The sequence below is a fragment of the Myotis brandtii genome, unplaced genomic scaffold, assembly GCF_000412655.1.
Source record: "Myotis brandtii unplaced genomic scaffold, ASM41265v1 scaffold233, whole genome shotgun sequence".
Taxonomy (NCBI): domain Eukaryota; kingdom Metazoa; phylum Chordata; class Mammalia; order Chiroptera; family Vespertilionidae; genus Myotis; species Myotis brandtii.
This window is the reverse complement of record NW_005358773.1, coordinates 233,743-256,468: the sequence shown is the minus strand read 5'-3', so window position 1 is coordinate 256,468 and position 22,726 is coordinate 233,743. Positions and strand designations below refer to the sequence as shown.

Genomic DNA, 22,726 nt, shown 5'->3' with positions numbered 1-22,726 from the left:
TGGAGGGTCCCCGCAGGGGGGTGGGGCCAGCCTGGGCGAGGGGCCGCAGGCAGTTTGCAGGCCAGCCATGCCCTGATTGGGGTGGGGGTCCCTGCTAGGGGGCGGGGCCAGCCTGGACAAAGGGACGCTGGCAGTTTGCAGGCTGGCCACGCCCCCAGCTTTGTCAGGAAGGATGTCCAGAATGACGTCTGGAAGACATCTGGTCTATCTGGTCTAATTAGCATATTACCCTTTTATTAGTGTGTGTATATATATATATATATATGTAATTTCAGAGAGGAAGGGGGAGAGAGAGAGAAACACTCATGATGAGAGAGAATCATTGACCGGCTACCTCCTACACACCCCCTACTGGGGACCGAGCCTGCAACCCGGGCATGTGCCCTGACCAGGAATCTTACCGCAATCTCCTGGTTCATAGGTCAACGCTCAATCACTGAGCCACGCCGGCCAGGCCAGACTTGTTCACATTGAGTTCATAGCTAACACCACAGCATCGTTACTTTAATAATTTTATCTTTAAGGAGCTCCAGAGACTTGATTTTACTAATTCTTACAATAAGAAAGCCAGGACTTTCACCCAGAACTGATGTAATGGATTCAGCTCTGAATCCAGGCTAGAAACCCCGACACTGGGATGGAGGAGAGGCCACCACTGCTCTGCTACCGAGGAAGCTGGTCCTGTCCCTTCTTGTCCCCTGAGATCGTCACACTTCTCAGCTGGGGGGAAAGGGGCTGAATGAGGCAGAGGAAACGAAGGAGGCCGTGGGGTTGAGCGGAGCCATGGCTAGCAAGAGTGAGGACAGAAGCAGAAGCAGAGCCCTGGGAGGCCCGGGGAGCCCCATCTTCTCCACCAGCACCCCACCCTCTGATGTGCTGATCTGAGGGAGTCTGTTTCTTAGAACCAAAATGCCTGACAAAGACATAGGCTCTGTGTAACCCAGCGTCGTCCAGATGGGACTCTGGCCCCTCTCAGGCCCGTCCATGTGCCCTGCCCTGTGCCCTGGCCAGGCTGCTGCTGCTGTGGTCCCTGCCGGCCCCGCACTGTGACATCCACACGTCTGTTCCTGCTGGTCCCGCCCCGCGGCCTCCCCTGCTTTCCTCAGGAAACCGCGTCATGCACACCCAGCGTGGCGCGGAGCAGAGAGCAGCGCGACGCCAGCTAATGGTCCTACTAACTCGGGGACACGTCCGTGCTGGGGTGCGGTGTGGGGGACAGGCTCGAGTTTTCTAAAAACACGCAGATGTTCTCATCATCACGCACCTTCTAGAATGTATGAATTAGACATTCACCTACCTCAGCCGTGTCGGAAACAATGGTGACAGTGACTAATCTCTATTGTAATTCTTACAGCACTTTGTGGAGCTTTTTATACATGGAAAGCTTCTGGATACTTCCTTTCTGTTAAAAATAGCTAATTCTGTTTGTCATGCACACTGACAAAAAAACTCATTTCTCTCTCCCAGGGAAGGGTGCACCCTCTGCTCACGATTTTCTGGCACCGAGTTTTGCATTAGTGCGGAAGGGAACTGTGGCTGTTTTTTGTGTAATGAGAATGAAAATGCTTTATGTGTCCTCCTCATTTTTACTGCCTTTGGGCATTTTTTACCACCCAAGGGAGCTTGTTATGCCTGGTTTCAACAAGACTCGGAAGGATGGGGCCGGATGGGCGCTTAGGGAGAGCAAGTTAGGATCCAGCTTATGTCTGAGACGAGAGGAGCCAGGCCCTGACTGAAGGGGGCTCCCAGCGAGGCCAGTGGGAGCCCGCAGGGAGGGCAGCGTTGACGACTTAGCTCGACCAGAAGGAATTTACCCGGAGCGCAGCAGCTGGTTTGCGTCAGTCACCCGGAGGAGGGGTACGGACACTTACCCTCTGCTGTGATTGAAACCCCTTCCTTTTTATTTATTTATTTTTAAATGTATTTTTTGAAAAGAATTCTTTTTTTTAAAAAATATTTTTTTATTGATTTCAGAGAGGAAGGGAGAGGGAGGGAGAGATAGAAACATAAATGATGAGAGAGATTCATTGATAGGCTGCCTCCTGCACGCCCCTCAGGGGGGATCGAGCCCGCAACCCAGGCATGTGCCCTTGATCAGAATCAAACCCGGAACCCTTCGGTCTGCAGGCCGATGCTCTATCTACTGAGCAAAACTGGCTAGGGTTATTTTTAAGAGAGGAAGGGAGAGGGAGGGAGAGATAGAAACATAAATGATGAGAGAGATTCATTGATAGGCTGCCTCCTGCACGCCCCTCAGGGGGGATCGAGCCCGCAACCCAGGCATGTGCCCTTGACCAGAATCAAACCCGGAACCCTTCAGTCTGCAGGCCGATGCTCTACCTACTGAGCTAAACTGGCTAGGGTTATTTTTAAATATTTTTAAATTGATTTCAGAAAAGAAGGGAGAGGGAGAGAGAGATAGAAACATCAATGATGAGAGAGAATCATCGATCAGCTGCCTCCTGCACACCCCCTATTGGGGATCAAGCCTGCCACCCAGGCATGTGCCCTGACCTGGAATCAAACCATGACCTCCTAGTTCATAGGTCAACGCCTAACCACTGAGCCATGATGGCTGGCTGTTTCTCTCTTTTTAAACTAAGCTGCTTTTCGTGTTGTGTGTGTTATAAGAATGTTTTAAATCTGTCACGTGGCTTCAGCTGCAGTTCTACCGCATCATTGGTCCTAACAGAACAGTGTGAAGGAATTGGGCCTCTCTGGCCTCCAGGGCAACCCCCTCTCCCAGCTCAGTTACCTGTCTTGAGGTTGGTGTACATCGCTGATGAACACAGAGAGCGGACCTTGAATTTCGTTGTAAGACATTTCCGTGGAGACTGGCGAATTATGAGAGCTGGATGGAAAGAGGTGACCCTAATCTCGAAAGGAGTAGAAGGCACTCACTCACCAGACTGGCAGAAGTAGGAAGGGAGGAAGCACAAGTGTCGGCCCAGGTTCGAGGCAGAGGGTCCCACCTCACTGAGTGGGAGCTCGGGACAGCATGGTGTTGCCCTCCTAGGGTTACGCCGGAGTGAAACTCCTGCTCATCCAGGAAACGACTGTGCCCCAAAGGTGCAATGTCTGAAACTGGTGTGAGCTCTGGGCAGCCGGGACAGGAAAGGGGCAGGTGCACGGCTGCGTGCGCAGCACTGCGCTGGGGTGGGCCGCAGAAACAGCGGTGCGAGAGGACGTCCCAGGGACACAGCTCAGTCACATGTGCATGGTTCCCTCAGGCTCAGCCGCCAGGCTGCTCTTTAAGAAAACCTGACGAGGGAATAAAAGTATCAAACACCCGGGAGCCCTGGCCGGGTGGCTCAGTCGGTTGGAGCGTCGTCTCGTACCAAAAGGTTGCAGATTCAATTCCCGGTCAGGGCACATGCCTAGGTGGCAGGTTTGAGCCCTGGTTGGGGCATGTATGGGAGGCCCCTGATTGCTGTTTCTCTCTCTCTCTCTCTCTCTCTAATTATCAATTAAAAACAATAAAAATATTCTTGGGTGAGGATTTAAAAAACACAGGGAGTGGCCGACACAAGTACAGGACGGCGGTTACCTCCCCGGGGAGAGAGGGCTCAACGGGAAGGACACCCAGGGCTTCTCGTTTCACGTCATCCTGTCTTTAGCAGGACACACACGTTTCACTGAGTTCTCTGCATACATATTTCACAATAAGACATTTAGAATATCTTAGAAGTGCACCTCATTTTAGATTCTTTAATTAACGAGCACTTCCTGCAGTCCGTCCTGACACTGGCAGTCAGCCTCTGCTTTCGCCTGTGCACAGTCGGTTCTGTAGCAACTATTGATGCATTTACACGCTTCTCCTCCAAGCGCACCGTCAGCTCTGGAAGACACACATCATGTGCCCCCCACGCACAGGTGCCCTGTGGCAGCTGTTGCCCTAGGACGTACCTCAGCCTGGCCCGGGCCCGGGCCCGCCTCAAATCTCCTCCCCCTCTCTGGTGGCTGCCCTGTCTCTGTCACTCTGTAGCCACATTGGTGCCTCTGAGATGCCGAGTTCCACCTCCAGGCCTTTCCTGGTGCTTCCATCCCTGTGTTTCAAGAGCCCTGGCGGGAGGGTTGCCTTCTATCATCTGGTCCCTGGTCCCTCAGCACTCTGCTTAAGCTCACAGCACGGTGCCTCCTCCAGCTGTTGTCCCTGCAGCTGGAGTGCGGCCCACCCATTCGTCTCGGCCTCTCAGAGAGTCACCCAGTTTGAGACAAATGCAAGGAGATCCCCTAATGCAGAGTAGAATGTAGTGTGGTCGCTGGGAAAGAAGACGTGATGAATAGCAGCTTCCGTAGCAAGTCCTCTAAGCTTCTTTATCTCTCTTGTTTTACTACATTAATTTATTATTAAGGAAATTATTACTATTGTAACTAATTTTGCCATCTTGAATGAAGGCTCTTCTGAGCTTCTTAATGACTACAACCTGTCAGAGCGACAGGACCCCGGTCCCCACAATTGAGTAGATGTCACTGAGCGTGGAGCCCGGGCTGCTGTGCCGGCCCCTGGCATTGGTTACCGTACGGCATGTTCGGCAGACCTGCTGAGATTCCACTCATGTGTGCTGGGGGCGGGGGGCGGGGTTGCTAAGGCTCGGTGGACTTTTCCTTGGGGACCTGGCATTCTTCTTGGGGAGATAAAGATGAAATTAGTCACTATAGCGTGGTCTGCCCTGTGAAAGAGACGTTCAGAACATGCGGTGGGAGTGAGGGGCCAGCACTCCGGCAGTGAGCAGGGACGGTGGCTGGGCGAGCCCTCCCAGAGAGCAGTCAGGCGAGGCCTGTGACACCAGGAGACCAGCATGTGGAGAGCGCACTCTGAGCTCCAAGTGGTGAAAATACTAACCCATTGAACACTGCGGGGGCAGAGCGGCCACTGACTTCTAACCCCGGGCAGTGCTAAGGCACCGTCCCAGCACTGAGTGGCAAGACTCGGACGCTGTCCCGTGCCCACACTCAAATTTCCCAGCAGCTCAGGCTACTCAACTGTACTGTTACTTCTTTTCTTAAGATCAGTATTGTATTTTGAAAGTAGGGTAGGCTGTGATTTTTAAAAATATACGGAGTATATATTTTTTATTGATTTCAGAGAGGAAGAGAAAGGGAGAGAAACATCAGTGATGAGAGAGAATCAATGATCGGCTACCTCCTACTGGGGATTGAGCCCACAACCCGGGCATGTGCCCTGACTGGGAATCGAACCAGTGACCTCTTGGTTCCTGGGTCGACGCTCAACCACTGAGCCACACCCGGCTGGGCTAGGCTGTGATTTTGTAACCACTGGAATCTGATTATTATTTCCTATGTTTATCTATGTTGCCTACAAGGTACACAAACTGCAGTTTCAGAGTGTGTCTGGTTTTCCCATTACAAGAAAGAACATCATTCAGGGTATGGATAATTGGTTCAAGAAGTGTCAATTTGCCTTGGCCGGTGGTTCAGTGGTTAGGGCACTGGCCCACACACCACAGGGTCACGGCTCGATTCCCAGTCAAGGTCACATTCCTGGGTTGCCGGTTCAGCCCCTAGCCCTGGTTGGGGCATGTGCAGGAGGCAACCAAAGTCAATGGGAATATCCTCGGGTGAGGATTAACAAAAGAAAAAAGAAGTGTACATTCACCTGTTCACAGTCACCCTGGGTGTCGCCACCTCATCCTGAAAAGTGATAAAGATGGCGGGGCAGGACAATGCACGGCCTGACAAATGGCGTTTGTACCGAGTGAAAATGGATGAGCGGTGCCTCCTCCTATTTCATCATTTGTCTTGAAAACCTGAAAGTCCAGCAGTGAGCAGCACTGGCTGTTTCCAGCACAGGTGTGGGTGTCTCACTTCCCAGCTGGTGTAACTCAGAGGTGAAGTAGAAAGGGAGAGTTATCACATTTACACGACTTATTCTGTGTAAAGATCAGTTTTGGCTTTTGCATTTTTTTAATGCAGCGTATAGTCAGAGAAGGGGTTGGCTTCCCTCACACTAAAAAACACATTTAGAAAAACCCTCCTCTGCACCAGGAAGGTGCAAAGAACCTTCTGAAACAGCGGGCCCGGGGGCCGTGCTGCGGGAAGAGCCCAGGCCCCACGGCGGCTGTGCGGCTGCGTGACAGGGCTGGTGCCATGACACTCGCACCCCCTCGTCCAGGAGCAGCTGCTAGACCAGAGGTTCTCAACCTGTGGGTCGCGACCCCTTTGGGGGTCAAACAACCCTTTCACAGGGGTCGCCTAAGACCATCGGAAAACACATATAATTACATATTGTTTTTGTGATTCATCGCTATGCTTTAATTATGTTCAATTTGTAACAATGAAAATACATCCTGCATATCAGATATTTACACTACGATTCATAACAGTAGCAAAACTACAGTTATGAAGTAGCAACGAAAATAATTTTATGGTTGGGGTCACCACAACATGAGGAACTGTATTAAAGGGTCGCGGCATTAGGAAGGTTGAGAACCACTGTGCTAGACAGTGTCCGCTGGGTCCAGGGGTTAACAGTCGCCCAGCCCCGCCCGAGCCAATGCGGGCTGTGGGCACTGAGCAGACACAGGCAGCGTGGGATCTTCTGTGGGTGCCACGTGTCAGCAGTAAAAAGCCACAGAGACACGGAAAGGCAGAGCATGTGGGCTCCCTGTGCGCCTCCAGCCTCAGCCCAGAGGCCGGGGAGTCCCCTGTACAGACGTCCTTCTGAAATCAAACTAGCCTCTTACTTTCATCGAGCTCTGGCTGAGGGGAGCGCGGTGTTGAGGCGCTAGGTAAGGGGCTGTGCTGGTCAACCTCAGATTTTCTGTTTCTGTTACAGCCTGATGTAGAGACCCCCTCTCTCCTCAGAGTTGTCCCTGGAAAGACTTTGCAGTGATGTTCATGTTTGTCCAGAAACAAATCAAAGGGGAGAGTTTGAGCAAACACACCAAATTCTGCACGTGGAGTTGGTTCCCTCCTCGTGGATTTCTGTTTGCAAAGGCAGCAGCCCCTTCCTGTGAGCCGGCCTCGTGGTGGGCAGTGTGATTCACACTCAGCCTGCAGAGCGCCCTTTCCTTTCTCTTCCTTCCTGCCCGCTTCCTCGGGCGGCGGTGTCTGTCACAGGGCCTTCCTCTTGAGTGACGGTCAGCACACGCAGGTGGCAGAAGTGGAAGCCCGCGGGGCTGACCCCGGAGCTCTTCGCCCAGCACACCTGCCTCAGCGTGCACGGCAGCCGAACTGGCAGAGCAGGCACCTGTGACGGAGCTGGCGCGAGGCTTCGAGAGAGAGTATTTACAGAGCAAACCAGCTAGTTAATGGACCCACTCAGGCACAGCTGTGGTTGGGTTCTTCCTACACTGTGAGCAGAAAAACACTGGCTGTCCAGTGTTTCTCCCTAGAGCAGTGGTTCTCCACCTTCTGGCCCTTTAAATACAGTTCCTCGTGTTGTGACCCAACCGTAAAATTATTTTCGTTGCTACTTCATAACTGTAATGTTGCTACTGTTATGAGTCGTCATGTAAATATCTGATATGCAGGATGGTCTTAGGCGACCCCTGTGAAAGGGTCGTTCGACTGCCAAAGGGGTCATGACCCACAGGTTGAGAACCACTGACCTAGAGGGAGGGATTCTGGAGAAAGGACAGACTAAAGATGGTACGATTGATATGATCAGACACGTCCGTAGGAGCCGGCGCTCAGAGCAGCATGGAGGAAAGGGAGAAGAAGGAGAAATGAGAGGTGCAGTGGGGATGTAGGCTGGGCCATGGGACACAGAGGCAGAAGATAGAAATTTATCCAGACCAAGCAAAACCTCATATTGTCCTATGAGAAGGTCCCTGAGCCTAAGAAAACAGCAGAATTCCCACCAGCTCCTGAGATGCCAAGACAATTACCATTTATCACCTCGACTGACCTTAGAGGACTGATAAAATCAGCATTCTCAGGGGCGGGGGTAAGGGGCTCCTTGTGTGTTTATAGGTTTTGCCATCATGAGAAAAACTCTAATGATTTCCAGAAATGGAAAGAGGAAACCAGCAGACATGAGTCCATGTGAGGCTTTTAACGTGGCTTTTGACCAGGTTCCACAGTAAACTCTCTTAGTCATCCTGCTCAAGCTTTCGAGGAGGGGACTGGCCGAGGCCAGAGAAAGAGTGCAGCCCCGAGCTGGTGCCAGAGGTGGTCATGTGAGGACTGATGTCCCGGCTGCAACGCGCGTGTGCAGGGAAGAGCTCAGTGTGCAGATGGCACCGAACTCTCTACGGTGCCAGTCTTTGGAAATTGGGGTGCAAGTGGCCCGAAACAGATAAGTGCTGGTCCCCGTCTTTGGGAGAAAAGCACGAGGGTTTGGGGCTGCTGGGCAGCTGCATAGAGGAGATGAGGAGCTGTTGGGGAATGTTCCAAGGAGCACCCAAGGCCATTGTGAAGGCAGCTCAGAACGAGACATGGAACAGCCGGCCTCTGCAAAGATGGATGGTGCGGCACGGACACCATTTGTGCTTGACCTGCATCATTTCATTGCGGTTATTGCACTTTGAGGAAAACGATAAGTTGCAGCGGTTCTCAACCTGTGGGTCGCGACCCCTTTGGGGGTCGAACGACCCTTTCACAGGGGTTGCCTAAGACCATCGGAAAACCTCCAAACGGTTCTGCACAGAGCAAACCCTGGGAGCCTTGGTCTCCTTATTCATTAAATAATGGAATCAGCAGTCCCACTTCCGTCTCAGAGCATCGTGAGGACAACATAAGACAAAGAAAGCACAACTCCCACTATACAGAAACCAGGAGAGCAGTGAACACCCCCTCTGCTTGACCCACATATCCTAGGCCTCCTTCTCTGGGCTAACATCTTTAGGGACAGAGTCTTTCTGGTTTCTTGTCCAGCCCAAAATCTTGATCACATGAAAAATGCTAAAGAGAAGGTAGAAGGAAGAAGGATATCATAAAATGTTTAGAAAAGTATAAAATCCACAACTCCCAAGTTGGTGGAAAAGCATGAATTCACTCAAAACAGAGGATCATAGCAGAATCTGGAGCCAGACAGTCCATAGGTTCAAACTCAACTCTGCCCCTTTGGATTCCTCAACTGTAAAATGGGGACAGTAATAGCTAACTCACGGGGGTATTATGAAGATTAATTAAAAATATTCTCTATAAAACACCTAAACTCCTTAGGAATAGGTCTAGCTGCCTGTAAGAGAAAATCCAAAATAAGAGCAGCTTAGCTGCACAGGGATTCATGTCCACATGAAAAAGACATCTGTGGATAGCCGACTGCAATTAATATGTTGGTCCCAGGAAGTCCCAGGGAGCTGGGGGGCTGCTGTCTTTGACTCTGGCATCTCAGAGACAGACTCCACCTTCAAGGCAAGATGGCTCCATTGTAAGAGTCAGGAATGGGGAAAAGGGCTTTCCTCAAATGTCTGTCCATCTTTTAAGAAGCCCTTCCGGCCCTGGCTGGTGTGGCTCAGTTGGTTGGATGTTGTCCCATGCACTAAAAGGTTAATGGTTCAATTCCTGGTAAGGGCACATGCCTGGGTTGTGGGCTTGATCCTGGTAGGGGGCGTGTAGGAGGCAGTTGATCAATGTTTCACTCTCATAATGATTCTCTCTCATCATTGATGTTTCTATCTCTCTCTCCCTCTCCCTTCCTCTCTGAAATCAATAAAAATATATATATAAGCATTTTTTAAATGGTAAGTTCAAATCCCAGTCGATCTATTAAGGTAACCTTGGGAAAATAACCTCTGAACCCCACTTCTATATTTAAAAAATGATAAATCTGTAAAATACTCAGAATTTTTGTGAGATTAAATAATATAAGAAGTGTCTGTTTCTTTCTCTAGGACAGCGGTTCTCAACCTGTGGGTCGCCCTTTCACAGGGGTCACCTAAGACCATCGGAAACCATATATAATTACATATTGTTTTTTGTGATTAATCACTATGCTTTAATTATGTTCAATTTGTAACAATGAAATTGGGGGTCACCGCAACATGAGGAACTGTATTAAAGGGTCGCGGCATGAGGAAGGTTGAGAACCACTGATTAGAGGAAGGTCCAGGGCCACTCATGTGATTGACAAGGAGGCCAGACTGAAACTTCCGCCGAGATGGAGGGTGAGGGCTACTTACGATGAGAGTTGATAAATCATAAACTAGGAATAATATCAAATATTAGAATAAGAAACCCATGGATGCCTGGGAAGAAACCCTGCGGTAAATGTGTGGCTAGTGGACCTGCAGCCACTGTCTAAAGGCAGATGGCTTGGTAGAAGCCCCACTTTGGGACATTGCGAAGGGGACTGTGTTTTTATCATAAAGTGTCTGGGTGTCACAGGCATGGATGCGTGCAGCCCTGGACACCGTTTCTCGGGTCCTTGATGCGGCGGCGCTAGGAAATTTTTTCACGTATATACCGGCATTTTCCAAAACGGATCAGAGGTGGCATATGCACAGGCTTGAATGAGCAGTGGGGGTGAGAGAGGAGGGCTTAGGGGAGGGAGTACATGAGAAGCCTGGTCTTTGGGTCCCCCATTGCATGCCCCCATCTTGTCATCAGTCAAGACATTGGCTCCCAAGACGAGGGGGATGGCCTGCTAGCCCAGGGCTCTCAGTAGTGGGGTGCACAGTCCTCCACCCCAGGGGGAGCACCAACAGGCACTGACGAAGGATGGCGAGCTGTGGGGGACACCCGCTATGTTTCCAGATCGAGCGTGCGCGGCCACAAGGCTCTCAGGCTGGGACTCCGATAGACAGTGCACTGCCCCGGAGGCTCAGCGGTGGCCAAGGAGTTACCCTTCAAAGACGCAGCTTGACCCAAGTACAGAGCCCCGAATAACCACAACTTCATTCGTCCCACCTGAAAACGTCAGCGAGGGCCATACGTGGCAGTCAGTCCTGCGTAGCCAACAGTGAGGGCCGCTGCAGGAGGGTCACACTTAGGACATTTCCAAGCCCCCACAGCATTCTGCCCAGGACAGTCAGCCCGTGGCGTGGGCTGAGGGCACACTGGGGGGCTCCGGCTCTCACAGCCAGCTCAGGGGAGCCCTAAGTCCTGACAGAGCACGGAGGCTGTGCCTGGGAACGGGAGCGTCTCCGTGTGGTGGTGTCCAGCAGGGCCGCAGTGGGGAGTCAGAATGCTGACAGCAGCAAGCACAGCTGAAGACGGTCTGCAGGCCTGTGGTCGGGTGCCACGTCCAGAGCCAGGCAACCTGCTGGCGCCCACTCTCCCCACACACCCTGGGAAAGCCACTGCTCTCCGAACCCTGAGGGCCCACGGCTGAGCTGCTGCAGCCTGCGCCCCGGCTCTACCTTCTGCTCCAGGATCAGCACCTGCGCTTATCCGAGTCTGGGAAAGACCTTCCACCTCTCGTAGGTGGCGCCCTCTGACCCCCTGTTCGGCGCTGGTGTCCCTGCTCTGACTGCCTTTCTGTGTACATCAGTGAGACCAGACACGAAGAAACACAGAGGAGAAGCAGCGAGAGGAGGAACCAGGAGGGTCAAGGAGAAAGGAAGGTGTGTGGAGTGAGTCAGATCAAAGCTCATGCCTGTGTGAGGCCGTGGGACAGAGCACTTATGCCCGCAAGGCAAGGCCCATGCGTCGCAGCTGCTAGCTCGGGGGCTGGGATGGCCCAAGGGCCCCACCCTGCAGGAGCCTCTGCCGTCATCAGAAGATGAGGGGCACGTGCTCGCAGCCTCACTGTTCGTCGCCTCCAGAGAGGCCTCTACGCTCTGAAGTGGATACCAGCAGACTGAGTGGTGGGAGGAAGAGAGAGGGTGCCTGACCGTTGGTGTCTGTCATGTACTGGTTACAACAGGAAGAGCTGGGGGGAGGGAGTGGCCGGGGACAGTGCAGAGCCCCTCCATGGTGACTGCACCCTCCTGCCCCCGACTTCCAGGGGCTGTTAGAGACCCAGCAGGGCCTGGGCTCGTGTCTAACATGCAGAGTGCTTTCCACAGGGAAAATGCAGGCTTTTCACAGCATATTCAGCTCATGGGGTGGGGATGGAATAAGGGACAGAAAGGAATTTTTTTCACCTTTAAGGTCAATTAAAATTACACGTGGAAAATTCTGCAAAGAACGTAGACACTTGCATGCGGCGGCCTGAACATGATAGAGCAAACTGGGTGAAATGGCTGCTATTTCATAGGTTTTGATCCATGGAAATGGCCGTTTTGTAGGGTCCCCAACGTGACCTGGCCCTTTGGAGCCGCAGCTCTGAGTGGCTGAGACTGTCCTTGTACAGACGCAGGCCAGGCATCGTGTAAGCATGGGTTGTGCCCAGAAACGACTGGGAATGAATGAGCAAGTGGGCAGATACCCATCGCGGGCGGCAGGGCCCGGGCGCCCTCCTGGCAGCGTGTGCCGCCTCTGCCCGGTCCCAGCTGTTCCCGGCCCCCAGCTTCGCCATGTGCTTTCCCTTCCTCGTTCCTCCCCTGCCCACCCTCTGGCCCGGGCACTGGGGACTCAAGGTTGGCTTGCGTAACAGGTACTAGCAGGCATTTCCCCCTCCTGGGACAGGATATCCTGGCGCCCTTCAGTCTCCCCCTGGCTGTTTAAAACAGACCGGAGCACAGGAAAAAACCTAACTCTAAAATTAGCAGCGCGATAGAAGAAAGGCACATAGCTGCATTCTGTACTGTTTGTCAATGAAACAAGTCTAAACAGGGCCAAATGCATTTCCTTTTTGGGCAAAACAGACCTGTGGGGAGCAGCGGGCAGACACCAAGGGGAGAGGCTGCCTGTGTCCGAAACAGCGCCGGCTGCCGCCCGGTGCTCCTGGCTTTTTCCATCCGCCGCTGCCTGACTTTTTGGTAGAGCCCCGTCCGGCCTGCCCAGAGGGCGTGCTGGCCTGGAAATGCTTAGGAGAGGAGCACATGTCCCTGCCCCCCACCAGCGCAGCCCCCACCCCTGGACCTTTGGCAGCCCTCCCACTGCCAGGGCTGCTGCAAGACAACTCGATTTTAGCTCGTGGGGCTCCCCCCGCCCTTTGAGATTTTAAAAAATGTTACTTGTAAATAACACTATCTTGTTCTAAAATAAGAGTTTGCAGGAAGTAAGATGTCAGTTTCACACCAAACCCACAATATTTCTCCTAATATTTCTAAATAAATGTTTCAAAGAAATTCTTGAGAAACACTGCAGTGAGTGATTTGATGATCCTGCTAAGAGTTATTTTCAGATCAGGAAATGTTACTTCCATTTCCTCCATGCCACTAAAATGTCTGTTTTTAATCTAGCTTTTCCAATCACGATTCGAAATCTTCCACTTCCTTCTTGAAGGGATGGAATTTCAGATAGCCCCACGTGATAGACACGGGTTGACTCACTGAGGCGAGAAACCAGTTCTGTTTCACAGCCCTCGGGTTAGCAGAGGGCAAATGGGTACTTTTCCTGAATCACTTGGAATGTCTGGGTTTTCACGGGGGGGGGGGGGGGGGGGGGGGGGGGGGGCAGAGTGGTCAGAGATCCGTCCTCCTGCCTCATTAACTCTCAGAATCAGCCCAGTGTGGGGCAGACTTCCTCCCTGTTTTGCAGTTGGGTAAACTGAGGTGTGGATTGGGTCACATGGATAGTAACTGATGGAGCCAAGATGCAATCCAGTCCCCTTCGCGCCAAACCCCGCGCTCTCCCCCGGTCGGCCCTCAGCTGCCCCTGCTGCGTCCAGCCTGGGGCAGGGACCTGCTCAGGACCACACTGCCTCCCATTCACGGCGCAGGAGGCCCTTCCGATTCACACCCAGGCGCTTCCCGCACACGAACACCTGCCGGCCTCAGCCTCCTGCTGGGAATTGTTCTCCAGAAGGATGGGGCTGGGACCCACTATTCCTAGAATGATTCACTTCGGACTTCCCAGCGTTCCCTCCACTGGGCTCGCTGGAACTGCACCTTCAACACTGGGACAAGCTGCCATTCTCCGCCAAGCACGTCAGCTACTAGTGTCTCCTGCCCTGGCCACTTCGTCAGCCTCTTCCCCCTGGGACCACGGGCCGAACTTTTCCCCGGTAGGTAATGGAAAGCCTGAACATCCCAGGTTTCCACGGTGGTTAACCCCGAGCCAGCAAGAAGGAGCAGAGGCCGAGAGAAACCAGCAGAGCGGCCCCTCACTGTGCCTCCACGGCCACCAGGGCATCTCGGAGCAATTCCACCATTGACACCACCGCTCGTACCCAAGACCACAAGGTGTGCTCATGCCCAGCCCCAGTTCACCCTCCAGCCACCCCCCGGGGCTGTGGCGGCTTCCAAGTTGTTCCAGAGGCTCACTCCCTGGTGGCTCTGGTCCTGGCTGCCCTGCGGAAAAGCGGGGCTGCCTCCCCTCGCCAGGCATAGGCTCAGATGGCACGCGCCCCCCTCAGATGGCAGGCTGCTGCACTCCTCCTCAGGCTGCTGCACCCTCAGGAGGGCGTGAACCCAGGCCGCCGCCACACGGACCGCAGCGGGCAGAGAAAATGCTAGATGCCGAAGACTTAGGAAGACAGTACGTCATCCCCGAGTCAGCACCTTGTCTCAAAATGGAAAAGGGCCGAGGGCCACGCTGGAGATACAAAACCTGCTGCTCGGCTCCCCTCGCCAGGCATAGGCTCAGATGGCACGCGCCCCCCTCAGATGGCAGGCTGCTGCACTCCTCCTCAGGCTGCTGCACCCTCAGGAGGGCGTGAACCCAGGCCGCCGCCACACGGGCCGCAGCGGGCAGAGAAAATGCTAGATGCCAAAGACTTTGGAAGACAGTACGTCATCCCCAAGTTAGCACCTTGTCTCAAAATGGAAAAGGGCCGAGGGCCACGCTGGAGATACAAAACCACTGCTGCTCGGATCCTCGCGCGCCCCACCCCGTGTGCACGGTCCCGTTGCTCCTGCCCACAGGGACGGGTGGGGCAGGAGGGTGACGCAGGGGGCCGCTGTGGCATTAGGAGGCCACAATGGGCCTTCCAGCCCCAACAGAAGCTGCCGCTGGTTTGCCCCTCGGGGCCCAGGGGTACTTACTCGCCAGCTGGAACGCAGCAGCCATGGCCTCCTCCCAGCACTGGGAATCCGGCGACATGAGGGGCAGGCCTGTCAGCCCCAGGATGAAAGTGAGCTGGCCCGCAGCAAGGGCCACTGTGGCAACCAGGTTGCAGGCTCGCATCATGTCGAACTGCACTGGAGGGGCCGAGAGGAAAGAAGGCAGATGGTCAGCGCAGGCGGGGGGCTCAGGGCTGGGTCTCTCTCTCCTCCTGGGGCTCATCCCTCCGTCTGCACTGACAGCCTCACTGAGCTCCCTCTGCCCCCCAACCCAGGCTCCGTGTACTCTGCTCCCCCACCCGCACCCAGTCCAGGAGTGGGGTGCAAGGGGCATACACACAGGGCAGAGGGAGCACAGAGCAGTGCTGTGGGCGACCCGCAAGGGCCAGGGGCAGGGGCATCCGGTCCCTTCCCGGCGGCCCTTCTGGGCAGTTAAGGTGGCCACCACAGAGCCAAGTGAGGTCTGTCCGCCTCTGGGGCCCCCCGCCCATGTCAGGCGGTGGTGGCCACCACAGAGCCAAGTGAGGTCTGTCCGCCTCCGGGGGCCCCCCGCCCCCCGCCCATGTCAGGCGGCGAGGGTTTCTGTGGCTCCCTGTCCCTGCCAGGCAACAGTCACAGTTAGACTTGTGCGGCCTGAGTCGAGTGGAGGTGCTGTGCCACTTCCCACCATGGAGCGTGCGCTCCTCCTCCCCATTGTGTCTCAGCTGCTTCCTTCTTGCCATCCATCTGTCATCCTCAGCCTGCAGGGTTTCCCCTTCCCCGTCCCAGGCCTCCTCCCAGTGCCCGTTCTGGCCTGGTGGTGGCACCACTGGCTCTGAGGCCAGATGGATGCCAGAGGACAGTAGCAGAGGCCCCGCTTCTGGGAAGTAAGAGCAGATTCTAGGAGATCCCAGAGCCGAGGGCCAAGTGCAGAGAGAGAGAGAGAGGGAGGGAGGGCAAGAACATGCCACTAGATGCATGACAGTCACCACCAAATTAACCCTTTCACCTTCCTGAGCGCTGTGGGTCCTGCTCTCTCAATCGCTTTTCTGCAGGCACAGCCCCTACCCAGGTGGGCTGTACTTCCCCATGATTGAGCTCACAATCTGTAGTCTTCAGAGCAATCACAGAAACAACTGCCATCACTGTAAGCCCTTCACAGGGCCAGGAGACAGGGGTTGGGCGAGGTTGGGGAGCCCCAGGGTGCCAACAGGGCCAGGCCTGGTGTGGCGGTGGGTCCAGGGCTGGGAGGAAGGAGCAGACACGGGGCGGAGGGAGGCCGCAGTGCTCTGAGCCTTAGCACAGGGGCGTGTGCTCACCGGGGCCTGCGATTTCCTCCCCTGCCCCAAGGCTGAGGCTGGGGCTCCTGCCTTCTTCTTCACACTGATTTTTCTTTGCAATTATTTTTACCATTTATATGACTGTACAGAGGCTCTGCTTCTCTAAAAGATGTAGAATTTAGGGGGTGGAAGTGACCTCATAGATGAGGGTGTGAGACATGACGGAGGTTAACAGCCAGACCCAGAGAAGTCCGTCCGGTTTCCCAGGCTCGGCCTTGCAGGTGAGGAAAGACTTGAATGAACTGCTGGCTGAGGAGGGGAGTGGCCTGGGGTGGACACGAGCACCAGGGGAGCACGTGTTGGTGCGGTGAGACCACATGACAGAGGCTGGGAGAGCCAGGAGCTGAGCACCAGGGACCCTGGCCGATCCCTCCCCGTGTTCCGCCTGCTGCCCTGCCCACCGGGCATCCAGCCTCGTCCTTCCTAGCAGCTGTGTGCACAGCCCTGCGCTGCACACCCAGCAGTGGCTGCAGGTGGCGTCCCCAAGCTCACAAGCCGCCACCTAGGCCCTGCCCAAGTCCTGGGGGATCCATATTGCAGATGTCCAGAGACTCGCCATGCTGCCTGAGGAGACTCCTCTCTGAGCCGTACTCCCTCCCCTCGGAGGCTGGCACCCACCACGCCCGGGCGTTCTACAGGTTCTAACACTGCCTATGTCATAGCCTGGGCAACAGGACCTGAAATTTTTTCAATATATTTTTATTGATTTTAGAGAGAGTGGCAGGGAGAGAGAGAGAGAGAAACACTGATGTGAGAATATATATTTTTATTGATTTTAGAGAGAGTGGAAGGGAGAAAGAGAAACACTGATGTGAGAACGAAACATTGCTCAGCTGCCAACTGCACTTCCCACCACCACCACCACCAACAGGGATCAAGCCTGAAACTCAGGCCTGCGCCCTAACTGGGAATCGAGCCAGCAACCTCCTGGTGCACAGGACGATGCTCAACCAAAGGGGCCACACCAGCCAGAGCCAGTGCCTGGCTGTTAAGGAGCCCAATGTGAATGTGGCACGGATGTCATCTGGCCGGGCAGCATGTGGTGCACACCCCCCGTCCACCTATATTTCCGGGGAGACGCAGGCCCCCCACCTGGGGCCGGAGAGCATCAAATCGCCAATGGGCAGGGCATGTATCCAGGATTTAATTATGTTTATTCTTGATACATCTCCTTCAGAAAAAAAGCATCAGGTGCCTGACAGGATGCATGAAATAGGGAAAGATGAAAAATGACGGAGAAAACGGGACCAGAGTAAGACTGACACCGGAGTTCGGTTGTGAGATCTCTTTGGGAGCCAAAGGGGGCCCTCAAGTCTCCCATGTTCCCCCCAAACCTCACAGCAAGGGAAAAGCCACCTGGTCAGTAATAAAAGTCAGGATCGCTGCGTCCCGCCCAGCAAGCATCCTCAAGGCCGGCCCAGTGTGACCTGGGGGCAGCTGGAGGACCTGGACTGCCCCTGTGCCCCTGCCCAGTTTGCTCAGCACACCCAGCAGCACAAAATCCCTGACCAAAGTCGAGTTATGTCTCCTCCAGATGTTTGCCATAGGGCGTCGCCAGGACCGCTGGCTCAGAGCTGGCCGGAGCCTCCTGCTTCCCCAGCCGCTGCCCTGGCTGCCTGCGCAAGGTCTGGGATCTCTAGGGCGGCCTGGCTCTCTGGGCGAAGCAGTACCAGTGATGTGTGACCGGGGACATGCGCGTCGCCTCGGTGTCCCTAGATGGGTCCTCGGGATTGAACTGTGCACCAGACGTCAGCTCCGCAACCCAGACCCCACCGTCCCGTCACGGACGCGATGATTTGACAGCGACAACTGGCTGGTGTGGAGGTGTTCATGCAGAGGCAGCAGGCATCGTCCAAGCACTCCCTGCTTCTTCCTCCCAGTCTCTGTGCCCGGCTAGGTTGTGGGCACAGCGTGGGCTGGGTTGTTCATAAGAGCGAATGGGACTGGGCACTGGCTTGATTTAAGGTGGGAGGAAGCCCCGGCTCCGGGCCACCAGGGCCAGGATGCCGGCTTGCTGCTCCCTGTTCCTGTCACAGGGACCTGGTGTGAAGTGGGCTCACTTTGCTCAATTCAGCGTTGCTCAAGAGAAGCTTCTGTAGACATTTCCCTTGTTCTGGGTAAATATTTGATGCTCAGAGATCCGTTAAGGGTAGCTGCCACAGGCACCATAGTAATGGCGGGAGGATATTTTAAAAGTTGGTCAGGCCCTGGCCAGTGTGGTTCCGTGGTTAGAGTGTCAGCCCACATACTGAAGGGTCGCAGGTTCAATTCCCAGTCAAGGGCACGTACCTGGGGTGCATGCGGGAGGCAACCAGTTGATGTGTCTCTCTCTCCCCACCCCCTCCTTCCCTTCCACTCTCTCTAAAAAAAATCAATGGAAAAAATATCCTCAGGTGAGGATTAACGGAAAAAAGTTGGTCAGGGAGCTTAGCAGGTGGTCTGGGACGGACAGCAAACCAGGGCGGGTGAGTGGGGCTGCTCAGGACACGTGGCAGGGAAGGAGGGAAGCACAGCGTGGGCTGGCTGTGTGGGGGTCAGGAGGACCCCTGTGTGTCCTCCTGGCCTGAGGTGACCAGTCCTTCGCATGGGGACAGAGGGAGTGGACACACAGGGAGGGCACCTGGTCAGCGTGGGGGACCGTGGCAGGAGTCCTTGAGGCCCAGGGCTCCCCCTCCCATGCTGGGCCACTGGCTTTCGTTGCTCCTCAGGACAGTCCCCTACCGGAAGGATCGTTCTCGACCAGCCAGTTACAGACACCCCAGTCCATCTGCATCTGTCCAGTTCCCCACAGGCCCCTGAGTCCTGAGAGCTCATAGAAAAGTCTAAAGTCATTCGTGCACTTGGTCTATTAAAGAGACATTTCGCTCCCTACTTGCCAGGCAGATAGCCACCCTTCGGACAGACACCCCCTCAGGCTGTGGTGTGGGACTCTGAGTAGACAGAGTGGGTTGCATGCCCCCAGGAACCTCGGCTGAGCCCATGCTTCCTGCAGCCTCTGGTTTTTGCCTATGAAATGGGACGACATCCTTCCCCACGCCCCCGGGCTCCCTCACAGGCCGGGGTTCCGAGCCCACAGCAGTTGGGGACAGCCACACAGCGGGCACATCACATGTTTGCGTTGCTTGAAGACTTTGGGGACACCCTGGACAGCATCTAGCAGAGGCCCAGCTGCAGTCTCGTGTGTGTCACATTTCCTTAAAGACACGCTTGGTCCTCAGAAGGGATGACACCCACCTGCAAGTTAGACCCTCTCCGTCACTGGGAGACTTTGCCCATCAGCCACCGTGGCTGCGTAGGTGAACCCTTCCCTCTGAGACACGCAAACCTGACCCTACTTTCAAAGTCAGGTTCCCAGCTTCCCAAGCGGGGACAGACCCAGCGCTCCGCGTGGCCAGCCAGGGCCCGCGACACCGCGGAGGGGCAGGGGGGCTTGGCGCTGCAGCCGGCCGGTGGTCCCACCCACGGCCAGCCCTGCCGGGTCTCCCCTGGGCTGCCTACCGCCGTCACCACCCTGACGACTGTGGAATGAAGTCAGAACTCAGCCATGTGTTCTTAAGCTTCTTTGTTTATTTTTCTCGTTAACCATCTTAATTTCCACCAGGAAAAAAAATGTGTGTTTCTTGGTTTGGTTAATGCATTTGCTCTTTAGTGTGCGTACGCCCGAGAAAAGCCCACTGCTGCATGAGGAGAACTCTGTCGTGAAGGACAGAGGCAGGCTTGAGCCGAGGAGGACTGAAGTGTGCCTGTGACTTGCCAGGGGAGGGTGGGCATGGAGCTCGGGGACCCCCCTGGTTCCCCAAGAGCCAGCACTGCCCCTCAGACCAAAGCACCCCTCACCCGTCAGCAAACACTCCACCCACGTCGTCTGCATGCCTTGCAGGGCCAGGGGCCCTCCCACCCTAAAGGAGACAGAAAAGCGAGCACTTACGTTTGACGGTGCCTCTGGACTCCTGGAAGCCTGCAGCCTCAGAGCCCCAGCCCAGGGCCTCGCACTCCCTTGTGTCCGCCTGTCCGGGCCTGGCCCCGGGGCTCGGCCCTCCCCGGGCCCTGTCCACCAGCCAGCAGGACCTCCAGAGCCCCACGCTTCGCTTGCGCCCGTCCTCCAGCGTCTGATACACCCAGTTGGGGGTGAAGGCTGCCGCATTGTTGAGGATGAGAGAGACCAGGGCCACCAGCACGGCTGTGGCCACCAGTTTCTGGACAGTCATCACTGACTGCTGGTGCCAACCGCTTGTGGAGAAAGTCCCGGTCCTGGTCAGCTGCTGTGGCCTGGGAGAACCAAGACGCGCTAGGGGCGGCTAGAGGACATCACCGTTCATTCTTGGAGGGTTGGGAAGGCCCGTGCAACAGGTGCCGGTGAGCCCACCTCACGGTCCTCCTTACCCGCCTTCCTGCACCTGGAGCAGGGACAGACCTGCTCTGCAGGTGACTGCGTGGCCCATCCCGAGAAGGAAGCAGGGCACCAGCGAGAGCCCAGAGTCCTGAATGCGCCGTCGTCCTGGGAAGCAGAGGCCCAGGGAGACTGGCAGCCTCTTGTCCCCCACGCGGGAGAACAGAGAGTAACTGGGGAGGAGAGACAGGCGGCAGCGTGGTGTCAGCCGGCCTCACTCCTTACAACCAGCTGCGCTCCGAGCACAGCCCGTGCGGTAGGCAGGCTCTGAGCAGGGCCGCAGGGAGCAGTGCGGGTTCAGCAGCCTCTGTGCTGCCTGAGCCCCTGCCTGGTGCCTCCAACACGAAACGGCTGGTCCTGGAAAGCAGAGAGCTTGCTGTGGGGAAGTATGTGTGTGTGTCTGTGTGTGTGTGTGCGCGCGCGCGCGCGCACGCGTGCATTTTCCCTCTGTGTCTCAGCAGAGAGGAAATGGTTGTTTTTGAGGCTGTTTTTGGTGAGCTGGAGGGCGTAGCCAACTGCAACAAATAGCTGCCTGTGCAGCAGCCAGACACTAACAGGATGTGTTTCCTGATAGGAAAGGCAGGGGGGCCTTCTGAAGTCCTGCTCCATGACCCTCCTCCCCGGCTCCTCCCCATCTTCCTTTCCAAAAGGGAGGGCTGGGGTGCTGGCCCAGAACAGACCCACGGGCCCACCTGTCCGTCTGGGCCGTGGCCAGCCTGGCACTCGGGTGCTGCCCACAGCGCGCCAGGCCATCTCCCGTGCTGGGTCTGGGACAGCGGCAGGAAGGTCAGGGCCGGCAGCACGCTGGTGACCAGTCGCCCACCCAGCCCTCCGTTGTTCCTCAGCACAGAGGTACTGCCAGCCCACGGTGTGCCAGGGCCGCCCTTGTCCCAGGGACATGCAGGTGGAGGAGGGAAACGCTCAGAGGCGAGAGCAGCAGAGGAGGGCCGGGCGTGGTAGAGGGCCCCCTGAGACGGGACTTCGTGTCCCAGCTCAGACCCACTTACTGCCTAGATCTGGTGGGTCAGGGACCCCCTTGGAGAACTACCAGACCAGGACGTCATCCTTGAGATACGAGAAGGTGGCGCTCTGGACATTCCGCACAGGGCACCCAGTGAGGCCTGAAGGGGACTGCATGTGGGGTCTGGCCTGGGCTGTTTGCTGCTGACGGGAATGTCAGTCTGCACAGCGGATAAGGGACCAGGCCCGTCACGGTGGTGTGTGCTGGACCTGGAGCTGAGCCTTCAGCTGCTGGGGCTTCGACAGGCCTTCATCTGCTCTGCTCAAACCCCTCCGGACCGCAGACCAACACAGCGGGAGGTTCTGTGCCATCACCTCGGAGACCCCGCCCAGGGCAGGGCAGTCAGCCAGCCGAGGCCCCAGAGCAGCTGTATGAGCGAAAAGGAATGTCGGCAGCATGGTCCGTGGGCCTTTGCCGACAACGTGAAACCCCTGAGCTCCAGGTAGTACGGCACGTGCCTTGACTGTTTGCCGTCTTCACGCGCTGCCCCAAGGTGTAGGGACCAGCACCCTCACAGGAGAGAAAGTTGGGGCTCAGAGAGGTCACAGAGATGATGCGATCACCTCAGCGGGGGTCAGCTGGCCTGGTCTCCTCAGTCCTCACCTTTCACCTCCCCACTTCTGGAGCTCCGGAGAGTTCCCAGCCGTGGAAGCCCTGGCCCTGGGTGCTTTCCGTCCCAGGTGTGCTCAGGGCCCCTGGGTGCCGCATGGGGCCTGTGGGTGCCGCGCACAGGGTGAGGCTGCCCACGCCACTAAGTCTGCATTCCTGAAAGGCAGGGTGTCTTTGGAGAATCTGGGTCTCAAGAAACGTCTGTCCAAATTCTCTGCGGAATTTGACCTATTTTAGGCTTTTCCCCACTTTCCATGGCCTGTGCCAGGAGCAAAGCTGCTGTTCCCACCCCCCTCCCTGTGGTCCTGCCTCTCGGTTCCCTGGACTGGATGGGGGAGGGCCTGACGGTTTTGTCTGCCCTCATTCCCACAGGCAGCCTGTTCTCTCAGGAGGCCTTGAGTGCACAGAGCAGTAGATGGAGGCCTTG

At 55.7% G+C, this 22,726-nt stretch overlaps 2 protein-coding genes across 3 annotated transcripts in view; one reads left to right on the top strand and one right to left on the bottom strand.

The window, feature by feature from the left end:
• Positions 1–21,198, bottom strand: part of TMEM204 (transmembrane protein 204) — a 23,037-nt gene extending 1,839 nt beyond the window's left edge. Inside the window, exons 1-2 of the mRNA XM_005866552.2 lie at positions 20,208–21,198; positions 14,943–15,098 (exon numbers count right to left, since the gene is read on the bottom strand). Of these exons, the coding sequence (XP_005866614.1) occupies positions 14,943–15,098; positions 20,208–20,487 (436 nt within the window). The 5' untranslated portion in view covers positions 20,488–21,198. The remainder of the gene's footprint in view (positions 1–14,942; positions 15,099–20,207) is intronic.
• Positions 1–22,726, top strand: part of IFT140 (intraflagellar transport 140) — a 95,537-nt gene that overhangs the window by 51,787 nt on the left and 21,024 nt on the right. The window lies entirely within an intron of this gene.